Here is a 25,199-nt window from a genome sequence, read left to right as displayed (position 1 = left end):
TATAAATATTGCTTCTGAACAGGTAGAAATCTCTTTTACAGATCACCTCACAGAGAACCGGGACTGATATATTATTAAATCAATCTTATATTACAATCACCAGTCCACAATACTGTAAATATAGTAACCATAAAAAGTACTTAAACCCTGACGTCAGACATTAAAATGTCAACTTTATTGCATTAGATGCAAAATATCAAAACATCTGGCACTGGTAGAGTCACTTTGATTTTTTTTTTTGACTTTTTTCATGGATCTATGAAGTCAGTTCCTGTCACATTAACAAATGAACATGTTCCACAATGTTTGCCAACCAGAAAGTGTCCAAAACATTTTTTTTTTTTAAATATATCTTCATAAATTAAAACCTAACAAGCTTAATTTTGGGGAATGTTAGGTCTAAAATCTAAAAGGTATGCCTGTGCTATACTTCTTTAAAATAAATGTTACTTATTTTGAATTTGGGATACACAATTTGTGATACATGATACATAAAGATGATTATTATTAAGTATTTTAATGATTTTATTATTTCTTGTGTATAAAATACTTTTTGAGGCTGCTGTAACCTTCAACAAATGCATCCAGTGAAAAAATACAAGTTATATATTTATTCATTGACATTTTGTTATTTACTTTTATGCTTAAATGAATAAATGTATAATCTCATGTTCAGTTAGTTATAGCACAAAGTGGACAGAAGAGGGCATTAATGTTGACTTTAGTGCTCTGTAATGTTTCCTTTCTTTAGTTACTGCTAGTTTCAGCTGAACTTGTGTTCTGAGGAAGTTAACAAATTAGATTAAAGAAAGCTTTTACTGCTTTCTAAACTCGTAAAACTATTAGAAAGTCATATTTAATGTCCTAAAGAACAAAAAAGGCAGGTTTCCATTCAAAGGTGGCAATTCTTTTTATTTGCATGAAAATCTGAAGAGCCAAACTTTACATAATGCCTCACAAGATTCCCCCTAAGCTCACAAACAAAAACTAAGAACCTTTATTGGTTCTCTACACAGACACAACTTACCAAACAATGATATCTAAACAACTTCCACGCCAAGCTTTGGAAATAATCAGAGTTGTTACATTCACACACCAGAGGGAAAACTCCTGTGATGTGTTTTGTAGCTTTTTAATATCCAGAGTGAAAAAAAAATGAACAGGAACACTGCAATCAGGGCCCACAACAAGGCACAGAGGATTTGTACAATATCCCTGTTTTAGTTTCTTTGCATAACTGAATAAATATCAGTGCTGTTTGACAAATCAAACTGTGCCATTATAAGAAGAAAAAAACACAGTTTTCATACTCCAGACAGCATTAGTGAAAAACAAAAAAAATACTCATCACTACATAAGACTTTAATAATATCAAAAAAAAAAAAGAAGAACCACCACTACTAAAAAAAAACAAATAAAAGAATATAAATTGGAAGAAAAAAAAGAAAAAAAAAACAGTCCCTAAGTAATTAAAAAGGCTACATATCAAACCAAGGCGTCACTGTCTCACTAGTAAAGTAACTCCAAATAAAAGCAAAAGTTCACAGGTGCATTAGCACAACCTTCTCAAATGATAATGTCTAATCTGACACTCAGATGCTGTTTGAGACACGGACTGCAATGCAAGTCAAATCAACCAGCTGACTGTCACCCTCAAACAGCCATGCTGTGCTTTAGAAAGCGACGGGTCTCACAGACCGGAATCCAGCCAGCTGGAGAGGCACCCGTATGTGCACAGTTACTGCCTGCTATATGGGTTTACACTGATAAACCCTGTCAATTCTATATCAAGTTTCACAATTTTGGTTATTGATTTTAATACAGCTAACTACGGTTAGACCTTACCAGAAGGTTTCAAGAAATCTTAAACTATTTTAGGATTAAAAGTTAAAATATCTGCACATTTTATACCATAGATTTAAGTTATAGTTCTACAAAAACACTATATAATAAAGTTTAATTTGGCACATCAATTAATGCATTAGGTATCAAGAACCAGGTTAATGTTATTTCTGCACATACTGTAATTTTTAAGTTTGTATAAATGAATATTAGTAAATGCATCATGAATAACGGATGATAAAAAAGAAATGCTTTTTGACAATCAAATCAGCATATCAGAATGATTTCTGAAGGATCATGTGACACTGATGACTAAAGTAATGACTGCTGAAAAGTCACCTCTGCTGTCATAAGAGTAAACATTAAAATAGAAAACTTACTGACCCTAAACCTCTGAATGGTAGCATGTGTATTCACATCGAAATTTAATATTAGCTGTAAAAACTGGTTATTGTTAGATCATGATCCCTAATGCATTACCTAATGTTAACAAACTGAACATTAATATAAAGTGTTACCAGTTCTACTTCCATTCCAACTAATGCCACAAGCTCCACACAAAAATCCACCAAATATTTCAACACATGGGGAAAAGTCCACACAGGCAGTGTACAACCGATCCAAACAATCCTAAGTCTGAAAGATGTGCGACTGGAGCTTCATATTCAATCATGTGCAAAAACAAACCCTCACTGACAGACTGAATAAAAATGTCCAGGTAACTGTCAGTACCACAAGCCTGCGCCTTCCAAATGAGACCTAAATACAAGTGAAAAGATCTTCAGCCCTTAGATCTTCCTGTTTGTGTGACCTCACAGTGCTATCCCAGCGGTCTGCCCTCAAATCGTCTCATTAGCCAGCGTCTCCGTAGAGAGCCAGATCTTGGCTCCGTTGAGGAGCTTGCTGAGAGGAGTCCCCAGAATGCCGGGGCGACACAGGTTACCCACAGGAGAGAAAGGGAACGAGGAGCTGAGGTACTCTGGAGGAGCAGGGGACTGGTGTGGTGTCGAAGTCGCCTTAAAGTACATTTTGCTGTGCTCCGCGTGCAGGTTGTTAGGAGTACCCGCTGCTCCTTGGTACTGCCTCAACTGGTTCTGGAGCATTTCAATCTCGTCTGTGAGCACTGAGAGCTTGTGGAAGGCGGTGATGGGGCCGCCCTGAGGAATCTGTGCCTCAGGAACCCAGCGCAGGAAGTAGAGCTTCCAGACAGAGAGGTGAGATGGGAGGAGCTGGGGGAGCAGCAGGCCCTGTAGGTCGACAGGACGAGAGAAAAAGTCCCGAACGAAGCGTTCCGATGGCGTCTCCTGCTGCTCCCGCACCTGAGACAAATCAGAACGGAGACGCAGCATGAGGGAGTTCCGGCGCGCCAGGGTGTCGTTCGGTCCGAGCGAACCGTTTCGCAAAGCAGAAGGCAGACCCCGCAGTGTGGAGCTGTAGTTTTTCTGAGGAAGAAGCCAAAAATAAATAATAAATATCATTATCTTTCAGGGCTCTGAACCAGAAGCTAACAAAATTTTGACAGGAACGTAACCAGAAAAAGAAATGAAATCAACCGTTTCATTTAACAGTTCCGAACAGAATCGAAAATTTTAAACGGCAAATGTGACGTTGACGCATCCAACAAAATAAAATGCCCGCGATTAGTTTTAAATTCATCATAGCTAAGTCGCAACGGCAGCCTACTGATTTAGACAGTTTTTTTCTCTAAAAACCCAATTTTGTATGAGTAACATTTTTTTAACCATGCAGCAAGCATTTTTAAATATCTAAAAAAAATACTTTAATGTCTTTAAAGCATTGACAGTTTTTTCTTTCATATAATACATTTGGCCAAAATCTAGAAAAGGGGATGCTGTATTGGCTGTGTCTAAGCGCAAGATACCAGATCAAGACATTTGTTTTTCTTTTTGATTAAGGTAAACGCTGAACTTCATTATTATTATTATTATTATTATTATAAGCAAAGAAAACGTTATTAACCGGTATTTTTTTCTAATCAAACCGGTTTCGGTAACAGTAATAATACAGAGGAATGCAGGAACAGAAATGTTTTAATATTGTTTTAAACATAAGGTGAACCGCTTAAATTTTTTTGGGGGGGGTTTCAGCCCTGTTATCTTTTGCTGTTGACCGGTATTACCTTAGAGACAACAAAGTCTACTGTTTACAGACTAGCAGCTCACCTTGCTGCGCCTGTGTGTGAATGTCTTTACTGTGCCGTTCTGCACACAGGTGGCGATCTTGCCCACATACAGAGGATTATTAAAGAGAGTCTGGTCTTTAAGACTGAACTGTTGAGACCAGTCCCACACTGGAGGAAAGCACAGAGCCTGGTCCTGCCCCAGGTGAATACTCTTACTGCTTGCAAAATCCTGAAGAGATAGAGAGAAAGAGACAAACAGACAGAGAAAGGGAGACGTCAACTAAAAGAGGTAAAAAAAAACAAAAAACAAAAACAAAATAAATACACTGATAAAAATTTGTGACTTGATATGATATTACAATAACCTACTGTAAAGACAATGGCTTTGCGAGGGTTGGACAAAATGATGTCAACATTTGGGAGATATCTCTTTCAATATGCTTTGGCTATAAACAGCCTACAATTAGGTCTAATTAATTATTTAAGCAAGAACTGATGTTTGCTAATAATAAGCAATTATATTAAAAAAAATGAATACATAAAGATATTTTAAAAAATATACTGGAAAAGCACACTTCTGTTGTCACACACACAGTAATGGTGCTGGAAATTCCACTTTGCGTCACAGGAATAAATTACATATCAAAACAGATAAATGTAGAAATTAACTTTTTTTCAAATTCCTATAATATTTCACAGTTTTTTATGAATTTTTTTTTATCAAATAAATGCAGCCTTTGTGAGGATAAAAGATGTTTTTCAAAAATATTTAAAAATCATACTGACCCCAATTTTTTGAATGCTAGTGTATACATTTATATTTATAATTGAATATACGTTTAAATGAATACATTTATACTTATATATAGTATATTAGTTTAACTAGATAAACCAACACGCATCTAATCCTGCTGTGCTCTGCTATTTGATTTTAGGACCGTTTACACCAAGGACGATAACTATCAAGTTTTAATAATCATTAATATCGGAACTAATTAAACAAACTTAAATGAAAAAATAAAAAGCATCTAACCCTGCTGTGCTCTGCTCTTTGTCGGGGGCAGTTAAAGAGGAAGGTGCTGAAGACGGGGACCCACATACTGTCCCCCAGCACTGTCAGGTACACCTCAGTGAACTCAAAGGCTGCTGGGTACTGATTCCACAGCTGCCACACACAGTCCAGGAACAGCAGGAACACAGGAGACTGCAGAAAGAAACAATATTAACAACAGAAAAAAAATCTTCACATATTTGAAAGAAGTGGGCCACACGTATGCCTCATAAATGAATAAACAAGATACTGTAATCCAACTGCTATAAGCTGCACTACCTCCTCTTTGTCGTTTCTCTTGAGATGGTTGCAGCGGTCAAGGAACCGATGCCCAGCCATTACCCATTCCTTCTGGATCAGACCCTGGAAGCTGTGCAGACTCCTGCAGTGAGGATCACACATCAGCTGCACCAGACAGGAAATCACACAACTCAGGTCCCGATCCTCTTTCTCTGTACACACACACAAACACAGAATGAAGAAGATCATTAATCACTTCACATAAGATTTACAAGACATTACATTTTAGAACAGACAGCAGAACAATTAAGGGAATAGTTCATTCAAAAAAAAAAAATCTGCTCAAAATGTACTCACTCTCAGGCCATCCAAGATATAGTACATTTTCTGAAATTATTTATTTATTTTGGGTGGGGGATGAACTATTCCTTTAAAGGAATAATATATTTGTAAAAGGGCTTTTTTTTTTTACCTAGAAGTATGACAGACACATGTCTGCTCTCCAGCATATAGACTACCTCTACTGCATGCCGCAGAAATGTCCTGAAAAAAAAATGCATACCACAGCATCAACATCTACAGACAGATTTGTTGAGACCTAAATAAAGACCTGAGAATGCACAAATCCAAACATATGCCTGTTGCCAACATTTCTAGCACAAGCTGAGACATCAGATATGCTTTTTGGTGACTACTGAGTGTTTCTCAATCATACCTGACATACTCCATCCATCTTGAGCTCTCTAAAGATGACAGCCACTTCTCTTCAGACTCCTCAAAGGAATCTACATATGCATATAAATACAGAGGCAAACATAAGATGCATTAGAGCCAATGTCATTTCCATCTGGTATAAATGCGCCTCCTGTGTGACCACTTGTGCTCAGATTTCATTTAGACCCTGTCCTCTTGTTTTGTCACACTGTAAACTGTACAGGAGCGCCAAGTGCAGCACACAAACACAACTGAACGAATGAAGCCCTTACTATGCTTATAAGTAATAGGGCAAGGAGTCGAATGGAAATAATATATCATATGTCAATTGTGATTATAATATGTATTGGCACAACATCTTAAACTAAATAATTAACATGATTAAGCCTGGTAGGGATTTCCTTAAGGAGTTAAAGTCTTATTACCTATAACACAAATCTGCCTCAGTTTCAGCAGAGCAGCCTGAATATCCTGGATGTTTGGGAGGTTTTTGTCCAAATCCGACTTGAAGACATCACTGCGGAGGGGGTGGCTCTTAGTGATGGCACTGGAAATCCTGCAGAAACACAGAGGATTTAACCACATTTTCTGAAAATGACTGTTTGTATTGCTGTATCTGAGCAGATCTGGCAACCCTACTGAGTTTATGTGGCCAAGTGATCTGAGATGAGCAAACAGGCACAATCTCGACATTTGATAAAATTTCCAAAGCTATAATATAATATTTGGGAAAATAACTGTTTATAGAGTATATTAACAGCTAAAGTGAATCTACTATCTAACAACAGTACGATTACTGCTTCATTTCACCTTTTTTTAAATTTTTTTATTAAGAGTGCAAAACATCCAACATAAGGTAAACACAAAAACGATAATGATGATAAACGATAAAATGATAAAAAAATAAATAAGTAGATGAAAAAAAAAAAAAAAAAAAAAAAAAAAAATTATTATTGTTATCACCACCATCTTTAGTATTATTATTATTATTATTATTATTATTATCATCATTATTATTATTATTATTATTATTATTATGCATGCTAGTACTACTTAAATACTACAACTATTATTCAGATTGTCATTGCTTCATTTCACCTTAACAAATCCCTTAATTAGACTGCAATTCTCTTTTTCTTACCGCTGCTCCACCTTCCTCTGCTGCTGCGGGTCACTGATGTTAGACATGCGGACCAGAGCGCTCCCACTGGAGTGATTCCAGCACCACAACTACAAAGCAGAGTGCACACACATATATAAAAATACTCTACAAATGTCTGATATTAGCCTACATATGTTGACACACATGGATGACTCACAACTATCAAGTGCAAATCAATTTACCAAGACTATTAGGAGCTTAAATAAGACCCGGTTTCTCATTCTGCAAAGTTTTTAACCAAGACACTGACTGATGACTTTCTCTCTGACTAAGAGCAAAACAGACTGGGGTAATAAAAGTGATTTGTAGATTTCCTCTCCTCTCACTCCAAAACCAATAATCCAGTCTAGTAAAAGGCGCTCACCGGGATGCGCTGGGAGTAAAAGCAGCAGGCGTACTGCTTCAGATCCTGATCGGCTAGAGATACCGGAACCACAAAGAACTCTGGGAGACTGCAAACAACAGAAAAAGTAGTTAAATTTCCCACAAATGGCTCCTGACACTGTAAAGCAAAATCAAATATGTGATGCTTGTTTGTGTCAATATTACAAACACAATGACCTGATACTGAACTGTGTGTGGATCAGTGAGATCAGTGCTTTCATTCCACAGGATTACTGCAGAAAGGACAACATTCCTGTCTGTCTGAGCAGATTTATGTGAACCGGTCATAATTTAATCAGTTATCCTCATTGTCACAGAGATTTATTAGGATGACTAATTCAAGTTCCGTTTGTACTGCACATACTCATATCTGTGTTTCTGTCACATTCACTTGCTACATGAAGGTTATGAGTCACACAGCAATGATCTTCAGTGTAAGATGCTTATCATACAAGCTGTTTGCAAAACAGACCACAATTTACATGTAAACTCACCTGGGCGAGATGAAATAGCCTTGATTTATGGTACACACCCTCCATTCGGAGGCACCAGTACGCTTGATCTCTCTGTCCCAGTCTGACGAGCAGTCGAACAGGGGGGTCTGCAGCCCCCCACCAGGGTCAACACCATTCACCCTCTCACCTGTACAAACCACATGTGTACATGTGACAATGAACACATACTACCTAAAGTCTGGGGTCAGTATGATTTTTTTCTAAAGAAATTAATACTTTTATTCAGAAAGGATGCATTAACAGTAGACAGTAAACACATTTATAATGTTACGAAAGATTTCTATTTCACACAGGTTTCAAATAAATGCTGTTCTTTTGAACTGAATCTATTTATTAGGGAATCTTGAAAAATCTCAGTTTTCACAAAAATATTAAGCTGCACTGTTTACATTTTTGTTAATAAGGAATGTTTCTTAAGCACCAAATAAGCATATTAGAATGAGATGCTGAGAAGTCAGCTTTGCCATTACAGGAATTAATTATATAAATAAATAATAATAATAAAACTAGGGATGCACCAAATGTTCAGCAACCAAAATTATTCGGCCAAAATATCAAAAAAAAAAAAAAAAACCTCTTAAGTGAAAGACCAAATAAATTGTACTGAACAATGACTTGACGCGCACTAATGCAGCAAACATGTTGGCAGTGTGGAAGCATTTAAAACTGTCCGATTATTATTTTATTATTTTACTAACTTATACTATGCAATGGTGAAAAGAAATTGACAAAATACATGGGAGGGGGGAACGTGTTTGGTATTCGGTCTTCGGCCCTCACCCCAGTTTTTCATTTTGCTCGGCTTTGGCTTCAGCCAAGAATTTTCATTTCGGTGCATCCCTAATTAAAACAGTTTTTTTTAATTGTAATAATATTTCAAAATATTACTGTTTTTATTTTATTTTTGATCAAATAAATGTAGCACTGTTGAGAATGAGACTTTTAGACTGCCAGACAGTTTAAAAATGTACAGATCCCAAACCATTGAATGGTAATAAAACAGCCCTCTTCAGATCTAGTTAAGTGACTTATTTTAACATCAGTTTACATCGAAAGGCAGAATGCATTAGGTTTGCATTAGTGGTGGCATCACATGCTCCTCTGATCAGGATCAGGTTACATTCTGTCATGTCTTAAAACTACATGTTACAATAATAGCAGCCATATAAATCTTATTATAGGCCCTGCTATTCATAACATGAGCACTTTGCATTCCCTGGAAAGTCTTCTCATGTCTTGACTTGCAGGGAAACTGAATGTATGGATAGCTCAACTCAATTTGGCAGCTTTTGTGGAAACAGTGCAATTAATTTGCGGTCACGGCCGCATGAGTGTTTTCCTACCTGTTGATCCATGATATCGCTTTCCGACGTATTCAAAGCCAAAGAGTAGCTGTGGGTCAGCAGGGTGGGAGTAATGAGCGATGGCCAGACAAACCTGTAAAAGCACATCATACATTCACCTTATGACTAACACAAAATGACCTTCACTTATTCACTGTCATTTCCTCAGAAAACAGAACTGAAATTTCCTTACAATAAATTCCTCCTTCTTTCGTCTCACAATGCAACTGTTGCCATTTACTAACAAAATGTTCCCAGACAAATTTACCCTCGCAAATTCAAAATGCTCCATTACAAATGAGTCTCTAATCTTTTAAAAAGGGATTTGGAAGAGAAAATTAGCCTGTGCTGAAATAATCCATACATAATAAATACTTCTGCCACAGGGCACTGGAAAACACCACCTGAAGTGCTAGTAAGGTCCCAGACTGGTTGATATAGATGGTGATGTTTGGGGATTTTTCTTTCTTTTATCTGGTTTCCTGCAACACCTGTTGGCCAGTTCCCATGTTTATTCATTCAGAAGAGCTTTTCTTGGCACAGCTGTTGGATCCAGGCATGGAAATATTCAACAGCACTGTACACAGAGCTCAAGCTAGGCTGGACTTTCACCTTTACGACACTATTAGCATTTCTTTTGCTGTGTCTTACATATCTCTCAAATGAGTCTTCAAATAACTAACTAACTTTCTACATGACCGATGTCCTACTTGCATGGAAAGGGAATGATAATTCATCTTCAAACAACAAATAAAGATTTTTTTTTTAATAAAACCAGAGAGATTCCTGTCCCTAAATTTTGAACAAAAGTCCTAAGGGTTTGGAGGAATTTTAATTTTTGGGTGAACTATCCCTTGTACAAAAAACAACAGTTGTAACCCAGAAAACTGATTTTTTTTTTTTTTTTTTTTTTTTTTTTTTTATGTTATTACTGCACAAACTGTTTGTTGTTTTTCTGTATAAAAATATGCTAGATGTGTTAGACATGTTTGAACATTGAGCTTGTGTCTTTTGTAGCATCTTGTGTGACACGGCACTATAAAAACATGGCATCCAAGTTTAAAGAAGATTTCGACTTTTAAGTTTTTTTTTTATTATTCTACTGCCCTGCATTTTTAACTCAAAAACATACTCTGTGTGAATGGCCCTTAAATCTTGTGCTTCTCAAACAAAGAATTTAATGCTTGTCTTGTAGTGGTCAAAGTACAAAAACATACTTGTGCCAGCAGTGTTTTCCAATGGAAAATCTAAAGAAGAAAAACCTGCACTAGGGACCTAAGTGCTGGAAATTAACAATGAGGACTGTACAGACTGATGGCACATTAGGCATATTAATTGAAAAGCAGCTCTGTCATTTCCAACTAGATATTATGAAATTAACAATGTTTTCCCAAGTGCCTTTGCATTAATTCCACTCAGCAATTAATTACACATTCAAATTGAGAAACACAACGAATGAGTCCTGCCTTCAAAAACAGATCCACTTCCATTCTAGTCCAATCAGAGCTGAGATGCCTAGAAAGCTGCCTGCATCAGATTTCCTTAGGCTCCGACATAATACTAGCACCAGAATAAGCATTGCGCATTGCAACGGCTGTCAAGGAAACGCACTCTACTTGTCCTTCACGTAAGCTCATTAAGTTTAGCCTTCACTGGCACTGAGGAACAAAAGCATCAGGGAAGCTCTGGAACGGAACTTCAGGATAAATGTGCATGTTTGCTAAGCGCTCAGAAAGTGAGAGCTACGCTCAAAGGGCTTTTTGTGGTGCTTTTCTTGCCCCTTTCTCCCCCTTTCTTCACACATTCTCGGGAGCTGGCAGACTGTTTAGAGCTGAACTCTGGCACCTCTTTTTTCTTCCTCCCCCTTTACTTCACTCCTTCTATACCTTTAGTTATTCCCCTTGGGGCTCGGGCCCTGTATTTGGTGGGTAACTGCAGGTGAAAAGCTTGGCTTCCCTCACAGTCTTTTTCCTATTACCGAAAGGAAAACTCCCTTTTCCGCATTCAAAAACATAAACAGCATAATGTGCAGCCTTTGAGATTCTAGTGACTAATAAATGATGATTAACAATCATTCCAAAGATGCTGTGGAAGCCATTCATCTGGCTCTGAGTCATGCTCATGACACTGCAGGAATGAGGAACAGGAGGCCGTTTCCTCTTCTGACAGGAGCACAATGTGGAATGTTCGTTTTACACTAAGTTCCACGTTGCCAGGCAACAACAGCTGTTGTGAAGCAACAGGATGGGCTTGTAGGCCGGTGTGAGTCACAGAGCTCGGAGTTTGTGGTATGATTAGATCAGCTTGTATAAAGTGCTCTTTTTATCTGCTTTATGGTGCAAATGTATAACGGGAGGGAGAGACATTCCTCAACAACATGCTTTATTTTATGAGGCAGAGAGCCTCTGATGGTTTTGGTGGGAACTTTCAAAACGCTCCAACATGCTTCACTGCCTTGCATTTTTGGCCTTTTAAGTCTATCATTGGGGAAAAGGAAAAATAAAATATCTAAACTTACCTTTAAAATTAAGAAAATTTTAGAACATAGACAACAGAACAGCATTTCTTTGAATCTGAAATCTTACGGTCTTTACGTCTTTACGATCACTTTTGATCAATTTAACGTCTCCTTGCTGAATAATAAAAAAAATTAAATGGTAGTGTATGAGGTTAAATTATGTATAAATCTCTCATTTTTTAATCTCATTTTAACACAAGCGAATAAAATTTATTTTGCTTCACTTGAGCATGTTTTGGTCTCACAGAGGTCCTTTAAAGTGCCATACATGTTAAAGAGTAACTGTGCAACAAACATGAGAAGTCATGTGAGAGGAATCAGTTCCCCCACTTTGAATGGCTGAGTAAACTGTCAACTAAACAAACCAAGAGTGTTATTACCCCAACCGTTTCAGAAATCAGTGAATAGAAAAAATTAAAAAAAATAAATGGCTCATATGAACATTACCAAATAATCTAAATGATCTTTGAGTAAGAATCTACCACATGCCATTGGTTTGTGTCTCATGTGTATGAGGGGGTATAGCAGGAAGAGATGAACCTGGCTTCTCTGTGACTCATCATTACAGGTCTGCAGTGGGATCAGTATCCACCAGACAGAAGGTGGATGAAAGCATTGCTGTCTATGTAAAAAGACAAACAATAATCACCTCATCCTACAACCTCTCAGTAGGAAAGGGGAGATAACAAGAGAAGAGACTTCCTGAAACACCACAGGCTTAGAGTTCTAGGAATGGATTCTAGCTTAAGTAGGACACTGACAAAACAAAATGCAATCATTTTGCATACACAAAAAGACAGAAGACAGACTGAAATTAATAGAATTCATAATTCCACTTCATTCCAGGAGAGGATCCAATAATATGCAGGAATTTCTTGTACATGTTTACAATTGAAAAAAAAAACACCCGGACTTCAGCAGGGGGCTGCAGTCAAACCCATTAGTCTTTAATCCTCTCTCAGACTAATCCAAACGCGCCTGGAACACAGAGGTGTGTGAGCATGCGTGGGAGTGTGTTTGGGTGCAAAGGGCTGCGAGGTTAATGATTTTACATGTGTTTTGTACCTTTTTAGCACTCTCGGGTCCGGCTTCATCAAAGCGGAATCGGATGATGCGGAAGTCTTTGCAGTAGAGGATAAGCTCAGTAGGGTTAAATTTCAGTTTCTGATTGGAACCTAAAATCTTCTGCTTCCCCTTAACATCATTCACTACAGAAAAGAAAAAAACACACACACACATAAAGTCTTATTTTGATTTTGTAAGCATTACTGATAATGGAAGCAGATTGAGGACAGGTAGTGACAGAAAGAATTGGGATTGTGATACGGCAAGAGGCAGACTTGCATGAACACCACAGCATTATGTGTCATTGGTGCTTACTACTAAATTTACTAATCTCACTATTGGATTCTACACGTGCTAGTGAGCGACGGAGTATAATCTGTATTATGTGTAATCTGTATTGCATAATATTCAGTCAAATAATCTGAAGGCACAAGAAATCATGACTGTGTTTAAAACACTAAATAAAATCAACTGAAATAAGTAAGTTCTGTTCTGTTTTTTAACATTTGGAGTTCTAGAGAACATGACACTTTATCTTTAGCACAGAATGAGTATAGTAAGTGCTCAAGTAAGTATATCCACTAATGAGCTGAGTGATGAAATGTACCGTATAAAGCCTACCGTAAAGAAACTATGGTAACACATTGATATTGATATATTGTTATAAATTAGCATGAAATTGTTCATTTATAATAATAAATGCTAAAAGTATTTTTCATTGCAATTTCATATTAACTAATGTGAAAATATTACTGAACCTATTGAAGAACGATTTTTGTTGCTAAGATGTAATTCATTGAAGTAAATAAAAAGCAAGTAAATATTTCTGTAGGAGAAGCCTACTCTTGCATGTGACATCAAATATTAAAAAAAAGAAACAAATATGAGCAGATATGGTCTGTTGAAGCTTTCAGTCCTGTAATTAATACAGCACAGACAGCCTCCAAGGGCACTATCCCAGACTCCAGGGGTCACTCTGCGTGCCTTACTGACAGATTGAAGTCTCAAAGAGCATGCAGTGTGTTTTTTTTCTAAGCCTGAATCTCTTATAAAGGTCTTTTGTTAAAGCCACACAGACAGGCGGGGTAAAAAAAGGGAAAAGAAGCAGGCTTCATGCTCTATCTGTTCAGCACAGCAATTCAACACTTGGGGGGCTAAGTCAGCAATGAGGGGAGTGCAAGCGTCTAACACAAACAAGATTAATCGTGGCCAGACTCAGGCTGCAGTCTGGCTGGATGAGCTCATCTATTCTACAGCTACGCTAAAAGCAGCCACTCAAACAGGTTCTGCAGATATGCTACAGTGTCACAATTGACCGCATCACTCCTGGAAAAATCCAAGCCAGCGGGGTTACAGTCAGTCATCTAGGACACATGATCCTTTTTGTTATGTTAACACAAATGCAGTAGCAGTTTATGAAAAGGAAAAGGGGAACAGACACAGAAAGGGAGATTAAACTGAGCACTGAGGTACAGTAGAAACAGTGACTATAAAAACACTGTAGGGGAATGACAGGGATATCACACAAGGAGACATTCTATATAAAGCTGCATAGGGTCTGACCAGTCAGACGCCTCAAAACATTTTCATTTAGGCTATTAAAAGCATGGTTGGAGTTTCATGGAGCAGTGTCACTCAAACTAGGGTCTGTGGAGCCTCAGGCATTTATCTCACACAGCCAGGGCATCTATGGAAAATTTCTAAAAGAAAATGAGAATCAGCTACTAGATGAATCACAACATTACAAAATATGATTTGAAATAACCCCTCCCCCCCAAAAAATCTACAACAAAAGATAAAAGTACTTACTATTGGTATGAAATTACACAAAATATACTTTGAGAGCATATTTCATAAGTTGATTGCAAACTGATTTGATAATGTTGTTCATAACACTGTGTGTGGGAGGATCCAATAGTTTTGGGGCTATACAGTCGAGTTGTATTATTTGCATATTATAACATGCACAGACTAGAGCTTACGTGCTAAGCTGCTCTTTGACAGTGTTTTCAACTGATTGCAGAAAACAGCAGCAAAAAACAGATGGTCTGCAGGTGTTGGGAAGCATGGTGGAGTGTGTCCATGTACTGTTGAATTACCTGTTACTACCTGCTCCACACAAGCCAGCGGGATATCGTGCTCGCCCAAGAGGCGGTGGGTGCACTGGAATCTCTGTAAACGATAAAAAGACAAGGGTCATTTTTCATTCATTCGCATTTTAATCTTTTTGTTGACGTTATCCAGTAAAGAGAAGCTCATGAGCTACAGCTGGCCTGTGTATGAACCAGTGTAATGGGTGACCTGTTTTAGCTTTGAAGGCCTGTAATAATTTACTTTCTTTCCTTAGTAAATCAGCTGTTGACTGAGGGAGATTATTAACATGTTTAACTTATTTAACCTAAGAGCTGCTTAACAGGATGGAGTGATTATATAAGTTAATATTTGTAGCAGACTTCACTGCTCTGGAAAAGAACTTTGGATTCTTTTGCATGACTTGGTCTTGAAGACAGGGTCTGAAATTTATTTCCCTCCTTATATGACCCGTTTATAAAGTCTAAAAGGGAGTAATACTCATGACACCAATATAAAAGGAATTGTATTATTTTATATGATTTATAATACTGAGATGTATTTCACCTATATGTTCACATATCTAATGCAGACCTGCTTTTCTCAATACTTAAAGATAAAGTTTGTCCTTTCTAGTTTAATGAGTCAACTACAGTGTATGGAAGTCAACTGTAGTTTATTTCCTCAAAATGTTTAAATAAACACTGTGGCTCTATCAAAACATTGTCATGACCAGTTATATAAATAAATTTGAATTATAGTGCAACGGGTCAACAAATCTATTGATTTCTATTGATGTTAAAGTCAGCAATTCTTCAAAAGACAAATTCTAAAAACTTAACAAAAAATGTTTTTTTTTTATTTTAATTTAATTTAGCTTTTTATTTCTTTCTTTCTCTTTTTTAAAGTTGTGAGACCACATGATAAAAAGTCATATTATAAACTAAAAGCATGTTTTGTAATTTAATCACTGCTTATTGTTGCAGTAAAAGTACTGGCTCTCAGAGAAGTCTGTGCTTACCTGTCGTGGCAAGGAATTATGGGCAATGAAGGAAACTTTGAAGTTGGTACACACGAGTTTCCCCCAGAGGTCATCCTGACAGCTTTCTGCTCCGATGCACTTCCTTACAAAGTTCGCCTCATTCACAACTATTTCACCTGTAATGAGGGAATAAGGAAGTGTATTTCAGTGGAAGGAAACCCACAATCAGCTGAGCAATGAATGATTAGCTGAAATTTGAACTCTGCTTAAATATTTAACATGCATTAAAAGGAACTGTTGGTACTATATGGTTTTATTCTATAGTCCACTCTAAGTATGTGTCCATATACTTCTCTGCTAACAACAACAACACAACTTTTTAAGAGTCAAACAGAAATTAATGAAACCATTATTATTATATATTTTGCAATACAGCAGCAGTTTCTTATTAGTTCAGTAGCAACTGCTGGATTGCTGACCACTTGGGCTCCACAAACTTGAGCCCCTATCTAACAGCTTTGCATGGAAAGCCCTCTTCTGTGACTCTGCTTTCATGTTGGCAGAAAAATGATGCCCTATTAAAAGAAATGGCCTGTTGTGCTGACTAGAAGACACATAAACTTTTACCATGTACAGAGTGAGCACATGCATGCTGAAAGTCCTGAACTTTTGCTTTCTTCTTTTTTTTTACACAAACAGGAAAAGAGCATGAGTTCAAAGTCAGATGTACCAGTTGGTCACAGAGACAATTTGTTTGTACTAATAATCCTCACATGTGCCAGTGAATCTAGAGTCTATCTGAGCTTCACCATATTTAGAATAGATCTAATGTCATTGGGACGATAACTATAATGAGAACTAAAAATGTTATAATAAAAAAAAAATTCCAGCAAAGGAACAATAAAAACATCGACAGCTGAGTCTGAATCCATCCAACGTCAAAGAGCTTTAGCACTTGAAGCGACAGATGACAAAACTGCAGAACAGGCTTATATAATAAACAGAATGCCATGCCATGTTGACAGAACGTTGGTGTGGATGCAAATATAGTTATCTATATTTATACAAGTTATCATTCTTGGGGTGAACAGGCCTTATTGGGATGACAATAATTAGTTATACACAAATATTAAACTTCTGGTAGACATGATCATTTAATTTTTTGTAGGTGATTATATTGGATAATTATGTATTATGGCAAATAAATGGCCAATACTAAAAATACAATTTTGACTAAATAAATTTAAAATAAAAAGCTAAAAAGTTACTTAACTGCTACAAACTTTAGGTATCACAACATTATAATATACAGAGTGGAAAATGTGGAAATGTAACATTGTTATTAAATTATACATTTTAAGAAAAAAACAGCTTAAATAAAATAACCAAAATGCACATTTCTAATTCACACATGGTTTTTATAATTGTTGGCTATGACCAACATCACTACTTCCGTCTCTAGCTGAACTTAAGGCACCCAGATGGAAATAAAGAAACCCACATTCTGCTTCATTCTAAACATAGCACTTCCTCTCTTCACTCTAAAGATCATCCAGACACATAAAGACCTAAAATGAACAGAGATTTGTGTATATTGGAGAAGAAGAATCAAGTTGCTGAGAGGAACAGTGAGGGAGAAGAAAACACAAATTCCAGCTGTGAGCACTTTGAGTGTTTGTCTCACAGCTGGGCCTGTTTCAGGGGTTACAGCAGGGCAGGGTGCAGGCTAGCTAAGATGGAGGTTGGGCCCCGTGAGAGCATTTGCATCTCAGACACAATACTGTTGAATGCTTCAATAAACGTCAAAACAGCAGGTCAGCCAGCCGATTTTCAAAGAAAGACAGTTAATTTATGACTACACACCCTGCTTGGAATCTGAGCCACAGAATTCTGGAGAAAGTTCAGTATAAACATCCACAACTACTTATTTATCTATTAGATATTTTGGTTGATCTGATAATGCTTTAAGTTACTGGTGTCATCAGTTTAACCCATATTTACATTTAAAAACATCTGAAAGAAAATCTTTATTTTATCGCTACATTAAGTGCTGATTAAAATAAAGTCTTATAGCTCATTTTAAGAACTCAGTATGAAGAGCCACAATCTGCATTAGCCATCTTCTCACATATTCGCACACACACACCCACACGCAAATTTCAAACAACCTCCTCTTCCGCTCTAGATGCAGCCTGGCCTGTAAATGGCCACAACTACATATCAACGTGTGTCTGATCAGAGCTCTACAGGGATAAACCAGCAGCTCATCCTCTCTGATCCACCAGTAAACAGCAGAAGATCAGTCCAGACTGCTGATGAGAAGGATTTGCAGATGGCAGTTTGGCAGATGCACTCTGAATGCAGCCAAACAACGTCCCACTGAAATACTCGTTAACTGACTAATCAATAAACAGCCACTGAAGATCAGTTGATGAAACCACATCTCATTGCGCAATTTAAATAACACTTTATATTGTGACATTATCACACACACTACCAAGTTTTTGAAAGAAACTATTTTTTTTTTTTTTCAGCAAGTATTCATTATTTATCAAAAGTGATAGTAAAGACATTTGTAATGCAAAACATTTCTATTTTATTATTTCCAAAAAATATGAATCAGCACCACTATTGTCAACACTGATGATAATAATAATACTAAATGTTTTTTGAGCATCAAATCAGCATACTGGCATCATTTCTGAAGGCTCATGTGACACTGAAGACACATAATGGCATCTACACAGTATATTAAACGACCCATGACAAGTTAAAGACCTAAAATCACACCATCAAATATTTAGGTATGGTCATGTGATCAGGCTTCCTGTGTATACATCCTGTTATAAAAGGGGTGATTAGTTGGCTGACATGTTTTATCAGTACACTTTTGGTTGCATTTTTTTTAGCTTTGAATGTGGATAGCAAATATAGCTGTTAAAAGTTAAAATGGTGTTGATGGCTAAAGCACGGGGAGAAGATGTTGAATACTGCAAGTGTAGCACAGGCTGTTCTTAAGGGCAGATCGAGTTCGGAACAGGGATTCTCTCTTGTTGCATTGTGCTGCAAAAGTTACATGTAAATGGATCAGAGCAACATGATAAGATGCCAAACAGAGAGACTGACAGAGAGAGAGTGAGTAAGGAGAGGGAGAGAGAGAATGTGTGCGTGGGTTTGTAAAAGAACACCGTTCATGAGACAATGGGCATGTTTTGTTGAGATGACTAGGCACCATTGGGCCTCTATGTGTGTGTAGAGAGCGGTGGAGAGATTTAAATGGAGCAGTCAAGTAGGAGGTCAATCTGAATAGATACATTCTACTAAAATGTCACCACATGCAGGACTAAAACAATCTTTAGAGAATGACAAAGACAGATTATAAGTCTATTTTTGTTACATGTGTGCAAACACAGACACAAAATGTGTCTATTTTTCATACTGTAAATTATACCGTGAATCATAAATTACTCTGAAATTTCCCTTAAAAAATTAAATATTCAAATTAAATATTAAAATAACATAATATATTTTTTTAATAGAACAGAATTTTAATTCCTGCAAGAATTCAGGAACAGGAACACAAATTAGAATGAGTGAAAAATAAATGCAAACTTTTATTAATTAATTATTATATTGTATGTGCAGTTATCGTAAACAGACCTACAAGATATACTACTTTTAAAAAGTTTGGGATAGATAAGACCTTTTTTTATGTTTCTGAAAGAAGTCTCACCAAGGCTGCATTTATTTGATCAAAAATACAGTTTAAACAGTAAAATTATGAATTGTTTTGAAAATTCAAAATGTGTTTTTTTTTATTTATCGATATATGTATTTTACAGCATTTTATTTGAAAAATGTTTTGTAACATTATAAATGTCTTTACTGTCACTTTTGCTCAATTTCACAGGTACTTGCTAAATAAGAGTAAATACTTTCTTAAAAAAAAAAAAAAAGAGGTAGGCCTAACTGCAGTAAATGTAGTACTGCTGTAAATGCAGTAATTTCACCACACCGTGTGCCACCCTACTATCACCACAGTCCACAAAATACAGTGACAAGGGAGGTTTTGTTCTGCTTTCAGATGAGGAACCTAAAAATGCACAGCACATCTATTTTGGAAACAGGGAAGGTTCATGTTATGCGGCTTAATTATAAGGAGTGAACGCCTAAACGCAGAGTCCTTCTCCAGACACCACGGCACTATAGTCGCCTTTCTGTGTGTTTCCCAACACTTCTAGGAACAGAGAAACTGTCCGGATGCATTAAACCACTGCCATCGCAGAGGCAGAGCTGATACGTGTTGTTAATGGCTTGGAAATAGCTGATCTGCCGTTGCATGGGTTAGAAAGGTTAAGACAGAACAAAAGGTGAAGCCTCACAGTTATAAGTCTGTTAAAACTACCTGTCAGGACATGAAGCCTTTATTCAGAAGCACCAGGACATTAAGATTAAAGGTAGATGGGTACACACCCAATTCGAGTGTGCTTGGCAATGGTAGTTACATAAGACATACAGGAACAGGTAGATCACATTTTTAAAACAATGATGAAACAAAATCCAAGTCCTACAGACACGTCATCAAGATATTGACCTCTTGATTTAGCAGACATCAAACGAGTTTTGAATGTGTTTAAGTAAGCCGAGCAAACAAGAGCCAAACAAGCTGATTTATCAATTTATCCATCTGATGCTTGCCTACAGATCAACCACTAGCTCTGCACCCATATGCCTAAACTACTTCAGACTTCTGTGCTCTCCGAAGCTTGCGTTCTGCAAGTGAACAGCACATTGTGGTGCCATCCCAAAGAGGCACAAAATCACTTTCACTGACCTTTACCTTCACTGTTCCCTGCTGGTGGAATGACCCGCTGAACTCAACCCGAACAGTCTTTAGCCATTTTCAAGAAATGGAATTTTTTTCTATGATCTATTATTTAACTTTGCTAAATGTAATTAACATTAGACAAACTGTGACTTGCCAAAGCACTTACATATTGTTGGCCTTTTGTTGGTTTAATTGTCCTCATTTGTAAGTCGCTTTGGATAAAAGCATCTGATAAATGAATTTAAATGTAAATGAAAAGGTAAATGTTGCCATAGAAACAACATTTTTTTCCCATTCTGCATAAGAGCTGATTTAAAGGAATAGGTGACCCCAAATTATAAAATTATTTCATTATTTACTCACTCTCATGTTGTTAAAAACTAATAATACTTTCTTTCATGGAAGGCACCATGCACTAGTCACTCTTTTCCATGCAATTACAAAAAATAAAGAAATTTCAAAGCTTCAAAAAGTCAAAAACAAAAGAAAAGATAAGAGAGGTCTATTATGATTTTTTTGTTACGTTATTGTCTTCTGAATCAAATTATAGCTTTGGATTTTTTAGTAATTAAATCACTCTTTTGAGTTAGATCTTTTAGTGAACCAGTTAATCCAATTCCCAAAACTGGTCTGAGGCTAAATCTACAGTAATCCGGAAGCATATGAAAACATATTTTTCTCTGAGTTTTGGCCTTCAGTCCACACCGAGGAGGCTTTTTGAAGATGCTCTCCTAAGTGCATGAAGTTGCAAATGCTGTCTTCGAATTGTAGTGCGGAATGTGAAAACTGAGGTATTAGATGAGTACATTTTGGAAAATGCTTGAAAACGCTAGTGTGGACAGAGAGCGTTTTGAAATGAAAGCACTGTTTTCAAATATATCTGGATTAATGTAGTCGTAGCGGCAACATTTCGGTTATGATTGAAGTGATACAGTTCACAATGCTGGTTACAGCAATTCTCAAGTGAACACAAGATTGGCGTTAAAATGCTGTCTAAAGGAAGCTGTCGAGTCGTAGACCCTCTGTAAACACTTCAGCTGGCATCAAAACCCAAACACAACAAACCAGGGCAGATCACAGGCTCTTTATGCAAGGCCACGCATTAAAAATTCAGAGGCTGCACAAGTGCAGGAAACGGGTTGGATAAGATACTGTTCCGTATACAGGAAGGACCTCTGTGAATATCATGTTCTGATCACTCAAAACACCAGAGACATCATTTCTGTTTCTCTCTATCTCTGTGTCACACACACAAAATGTTCACCTCACAATAGCAGAAGCTGATTGGTGATGCAATGGTGAAAATAGAGAAAAGGGCAAAAGACAACTGATTGCTATGGAAACTAACAGACGGCCTTCTAATAATCGACAATGTACCAAAATGTGGCAGACTGAACAGGAAGGGACAGAAGAGGCAGTAGAACCAGCAAATTATTTAAAAAAAAAATCACATTGGGTTTCTTTCAGCAGACACTTTCTGATCCAAAGTAATTTACTGTACAATTTACAAAAGAACAACCACAGTTCATGAACGAGCCTATTCAGTATCTGCTACACTAAGCTAGCTGAACAAACTCGGAGTAGGTTTAGAGTTGATAAAACCAAACAAATCCAAACCGGCTTGGATCAGATTCAGGAGTTTCACAATCACAACACGTGCTATAAACATTCTCAGTCAATTCAGGGTTTGATCCAGAGTTTATGATTAACTTTGGAGGGTGAGCACTTTAAAGTTTGCCATCTGCAGTGAACAGCAAATCGCACGAAACATGGAGAGCATCAGTCTGACTCACACATTCACATCTCTGCTGAAGAATAACAGGTTGTTGAAAACATCATGAATTTAAATGCATTTATAAGACAGAAAAGAAATACTGCTGCTGCCTCAAAAATTCAAGAGGCTCAAAATAAATGTTTTCATTTTATTAAAGAAAGTGAGCAGAATTTAATTTAATTGAATTTAAAGGTTGCTCAAAAAATTGTGAACTAAAAGGTTCCTCTTGAAATATGAGCTGCTAAAAGGTGAATATCGGCTTACATGCCTGCAGAGATCTTTGTGAAGTAAGATGAACATTTAAAACATGTTATGATCGTTGACATGCAATGTAATAACAGTAATAATAACAACAATAATAACATATACTATTTATAATAATATAAAAAAAAAGTCTATAAAAATATATATTTTTAAAAATGTGCATGAAAAACCTGGATTGCATGGGGGAAAACACTTCAGAATCTCTTATTACAATAACCTGTACGTCATCTTTAGATCAATTGCTTCAATAATACACTTCAGAATCAAAATAATAACATAAAAGGTTAAGACCTGTACATGACTAAATAGAGATAACAATAACCTGTACGTCATCTTTAGATCAATTGCTTCAATAATATTGCTATATTCTATTTTACCTTATTGTTCAGTTGCGATAGTAATTTCGTTTATGCAGCCTCGCTTAATTAATCATTTATATAGGTTCAATTAAAAGCATTATATATTGTAAAGCTTGTATTTTTCTTTACTTAAATTAAAAGATAGATATTAATTGTGAAAATATATGCACTTATGTGCAATACATTAAGGACAGAATAACAATAAACACTTCAAATCACAAAACCATCTTTACACTTCCATTTTTCTCTTGAACATAGATGGCACACAATCTCATTTCAACACATTTAATTTTTTTTTCTTTAATTGCTTTAGCTGTGAACTACTTTAATTTGGAGAAGAAATGCAGTGAGTGACTGCGTTAGATATATGTCACTTGGTTCACAGCTGATCTTATAATGGTGACAAACACAAGTAAAAAACAATCCATCTTCTTGAACCTGAAAACCCAGAGTTCGCTCAAACTTATCTGGATAGCCACTGAACTGGCTTTGTGAAAAAGGCCAACGGGGTTCGAACCAAACATTCAGTTGCAAGACCAAATCTTCAACTAAGCCGCACCACCCCAACCCTGTGACGGTTAGGAGCTGTTTGCCAAAAGAACTGATGCACCTTTTTTCTTTCTTACCTGGTAGAAGTTTTGCTTCTAGTTTCTTGATGGGCAGTTGAGGACTTTTCTTCAAATCAGTCTGTGTAAAAGATTAAGAACACTTAATATCACCGAACCACTTTCAAGTATGCAAGACAAAGTAGATCTTTACACTTTTAAACATTTTTCTCTTGACCATACGGCACAAAATCTCATTTCAACACATTCAATAAGTGGCTATGCTCTTCTTCAATTTGTCATTTGATCTGAATATCAACATTTGTAATCAGAGAATAAAAGATCTAATTTTGTGTCTCTGAGAATTAGTGATCTGAGACGCTGCATCTTGTTGAATGTCAAAAGCTTTGGTGTCTATTTGTCAATGGGGAATTTGACACACTAATTCCTATTAATTAAAAACTTCCACGAGTTAGATGTACATGTCGGACATCATGTTATTCATTAATTTCCATTAGTTACACACTGGCTGATGCATCAACATCATGCACGTGTTACATTTGTATCTAAATATGTTACAAGTTGAAAATACATGCACACTGTTCTTAAAGGAGGGCATCTAGCTCCATCTTACCCTCTGGTACTGCTGTGGTCATTTTTGACCAACAGTCATGAACAAAGTAAGTTAACCACTGTGAACAGCTGACACCTGAGTTGCGGAGGATAGCACTATCAAACCAAGTGAAGTCTTAACTATGAGGTTACCATTCGTCCAGATGTATAACATATGGGGTGACAGTTTTCTTAACATACATATACGTGCAGAATAGTAAACGATTAGACTTTAGCTGCTAGTCGTTAGCATGCTAGTGTCTCACTCACCTGAAGTGGAGGAAGATAAGACTTAAAAGTCGGCTTCGTTTGTTTACCGGAGAACATCGTTTAAACGGGTCGATGTGACAAATATGCGAACTGTAAATCCATATGAGAGCAGCCTAAAACTCTTAAAGCTGTTTCGGGCTACTTCAAAGCATTAAATCCAGGGTTTCTTCAGTAGTCGATGCGTTTAAAATAATAGTTTCCATAAATGCAAAAGCAGTATTTAGTGTGTGCTTTGCGTGCAGTAGTATTTCAGCTGGATGTGGTCTGTCCCGCTGAAGTCTCTTCGTTAGCGGCTGTCAGACTCAAAGTTTTGCTGCTTTAGTTTCCCGCTGTAAGCATTCACGTCATGTTCAGTCTTCTCGTCTGAATCAACAGTGTGTGTGAGTGAGTGAGTGTGTGTGAGTCCTGTGCTGGTGCTGCAGCAGACGGCTTCAGTGCTATAATTCACCGTCCATGTTCAGTTCAGCCATGTTTATGAGAGGAGTAATGGGGAGGTGCAGCGTGCTTGAGCTTTGGAC

General features: G+C 36.9%; 1 protein-coding gene across 1 annotated transcript; it reads right to left on the bottom strand.

Annotated features, from left to right (window-relative positions):
• Positions 1-1,399: 1,399 nt before the first annotated feature.
• Positions 1,400-25,199, bottom strand: mtmr10 (myotubularin related protein 10). Its single transcript, XM_042727629.1, has 16 exons — positions 24,682-25,199; positions 23,881-23,941; positions 16,069-16,205; positions 15,077-15,149; positions 12,978-13,120; positions 9,395-9,488; positions 8,031-8,178; positions 7,517-7,604; positions 7,132-7,220; positions 6,416-6,546; positions 5,992-6,061; positions 5,749-5,819; positions 5,316-5,488; positions 5,019-5,189; positions 4,026-4,214; positions 1,400-3,284 (listed from the first exon to the last, which is right to left on the bottom strand). The coding sequence occupies exons 1-16, from the start codon at positions 24,736-24,738 to the stop codon at positions 2,682-2,684; spliced, it is 2,298 nt and encodes a 765-aa protein (XP_042583563.1). The 5' UTR covers positions 24,739-25,199; the 3' UTR covers positions 1,400-2,681.

Source organism: Cyprinus carpio, chromosome B7, assembly GCF_018340385.1.
Source record: "Cyprinus carpio isolate SPL01 chromosome B7, ASM1834038v1, whole genome shotgun sequence".
NCBI classification, from domain to species: domain Eukaryota; kingdom Metazoa; phylum Chordata; class Actinopteri; order Cypriniformes; family Cyprinidae; genus Cyprinus; species Cyprinus carpio.
The sequence above is the reverse complement of the archived record's forward strand: the minus strand, read 5'-3'. Positions and strand labels throughout refer to the sequence as shown.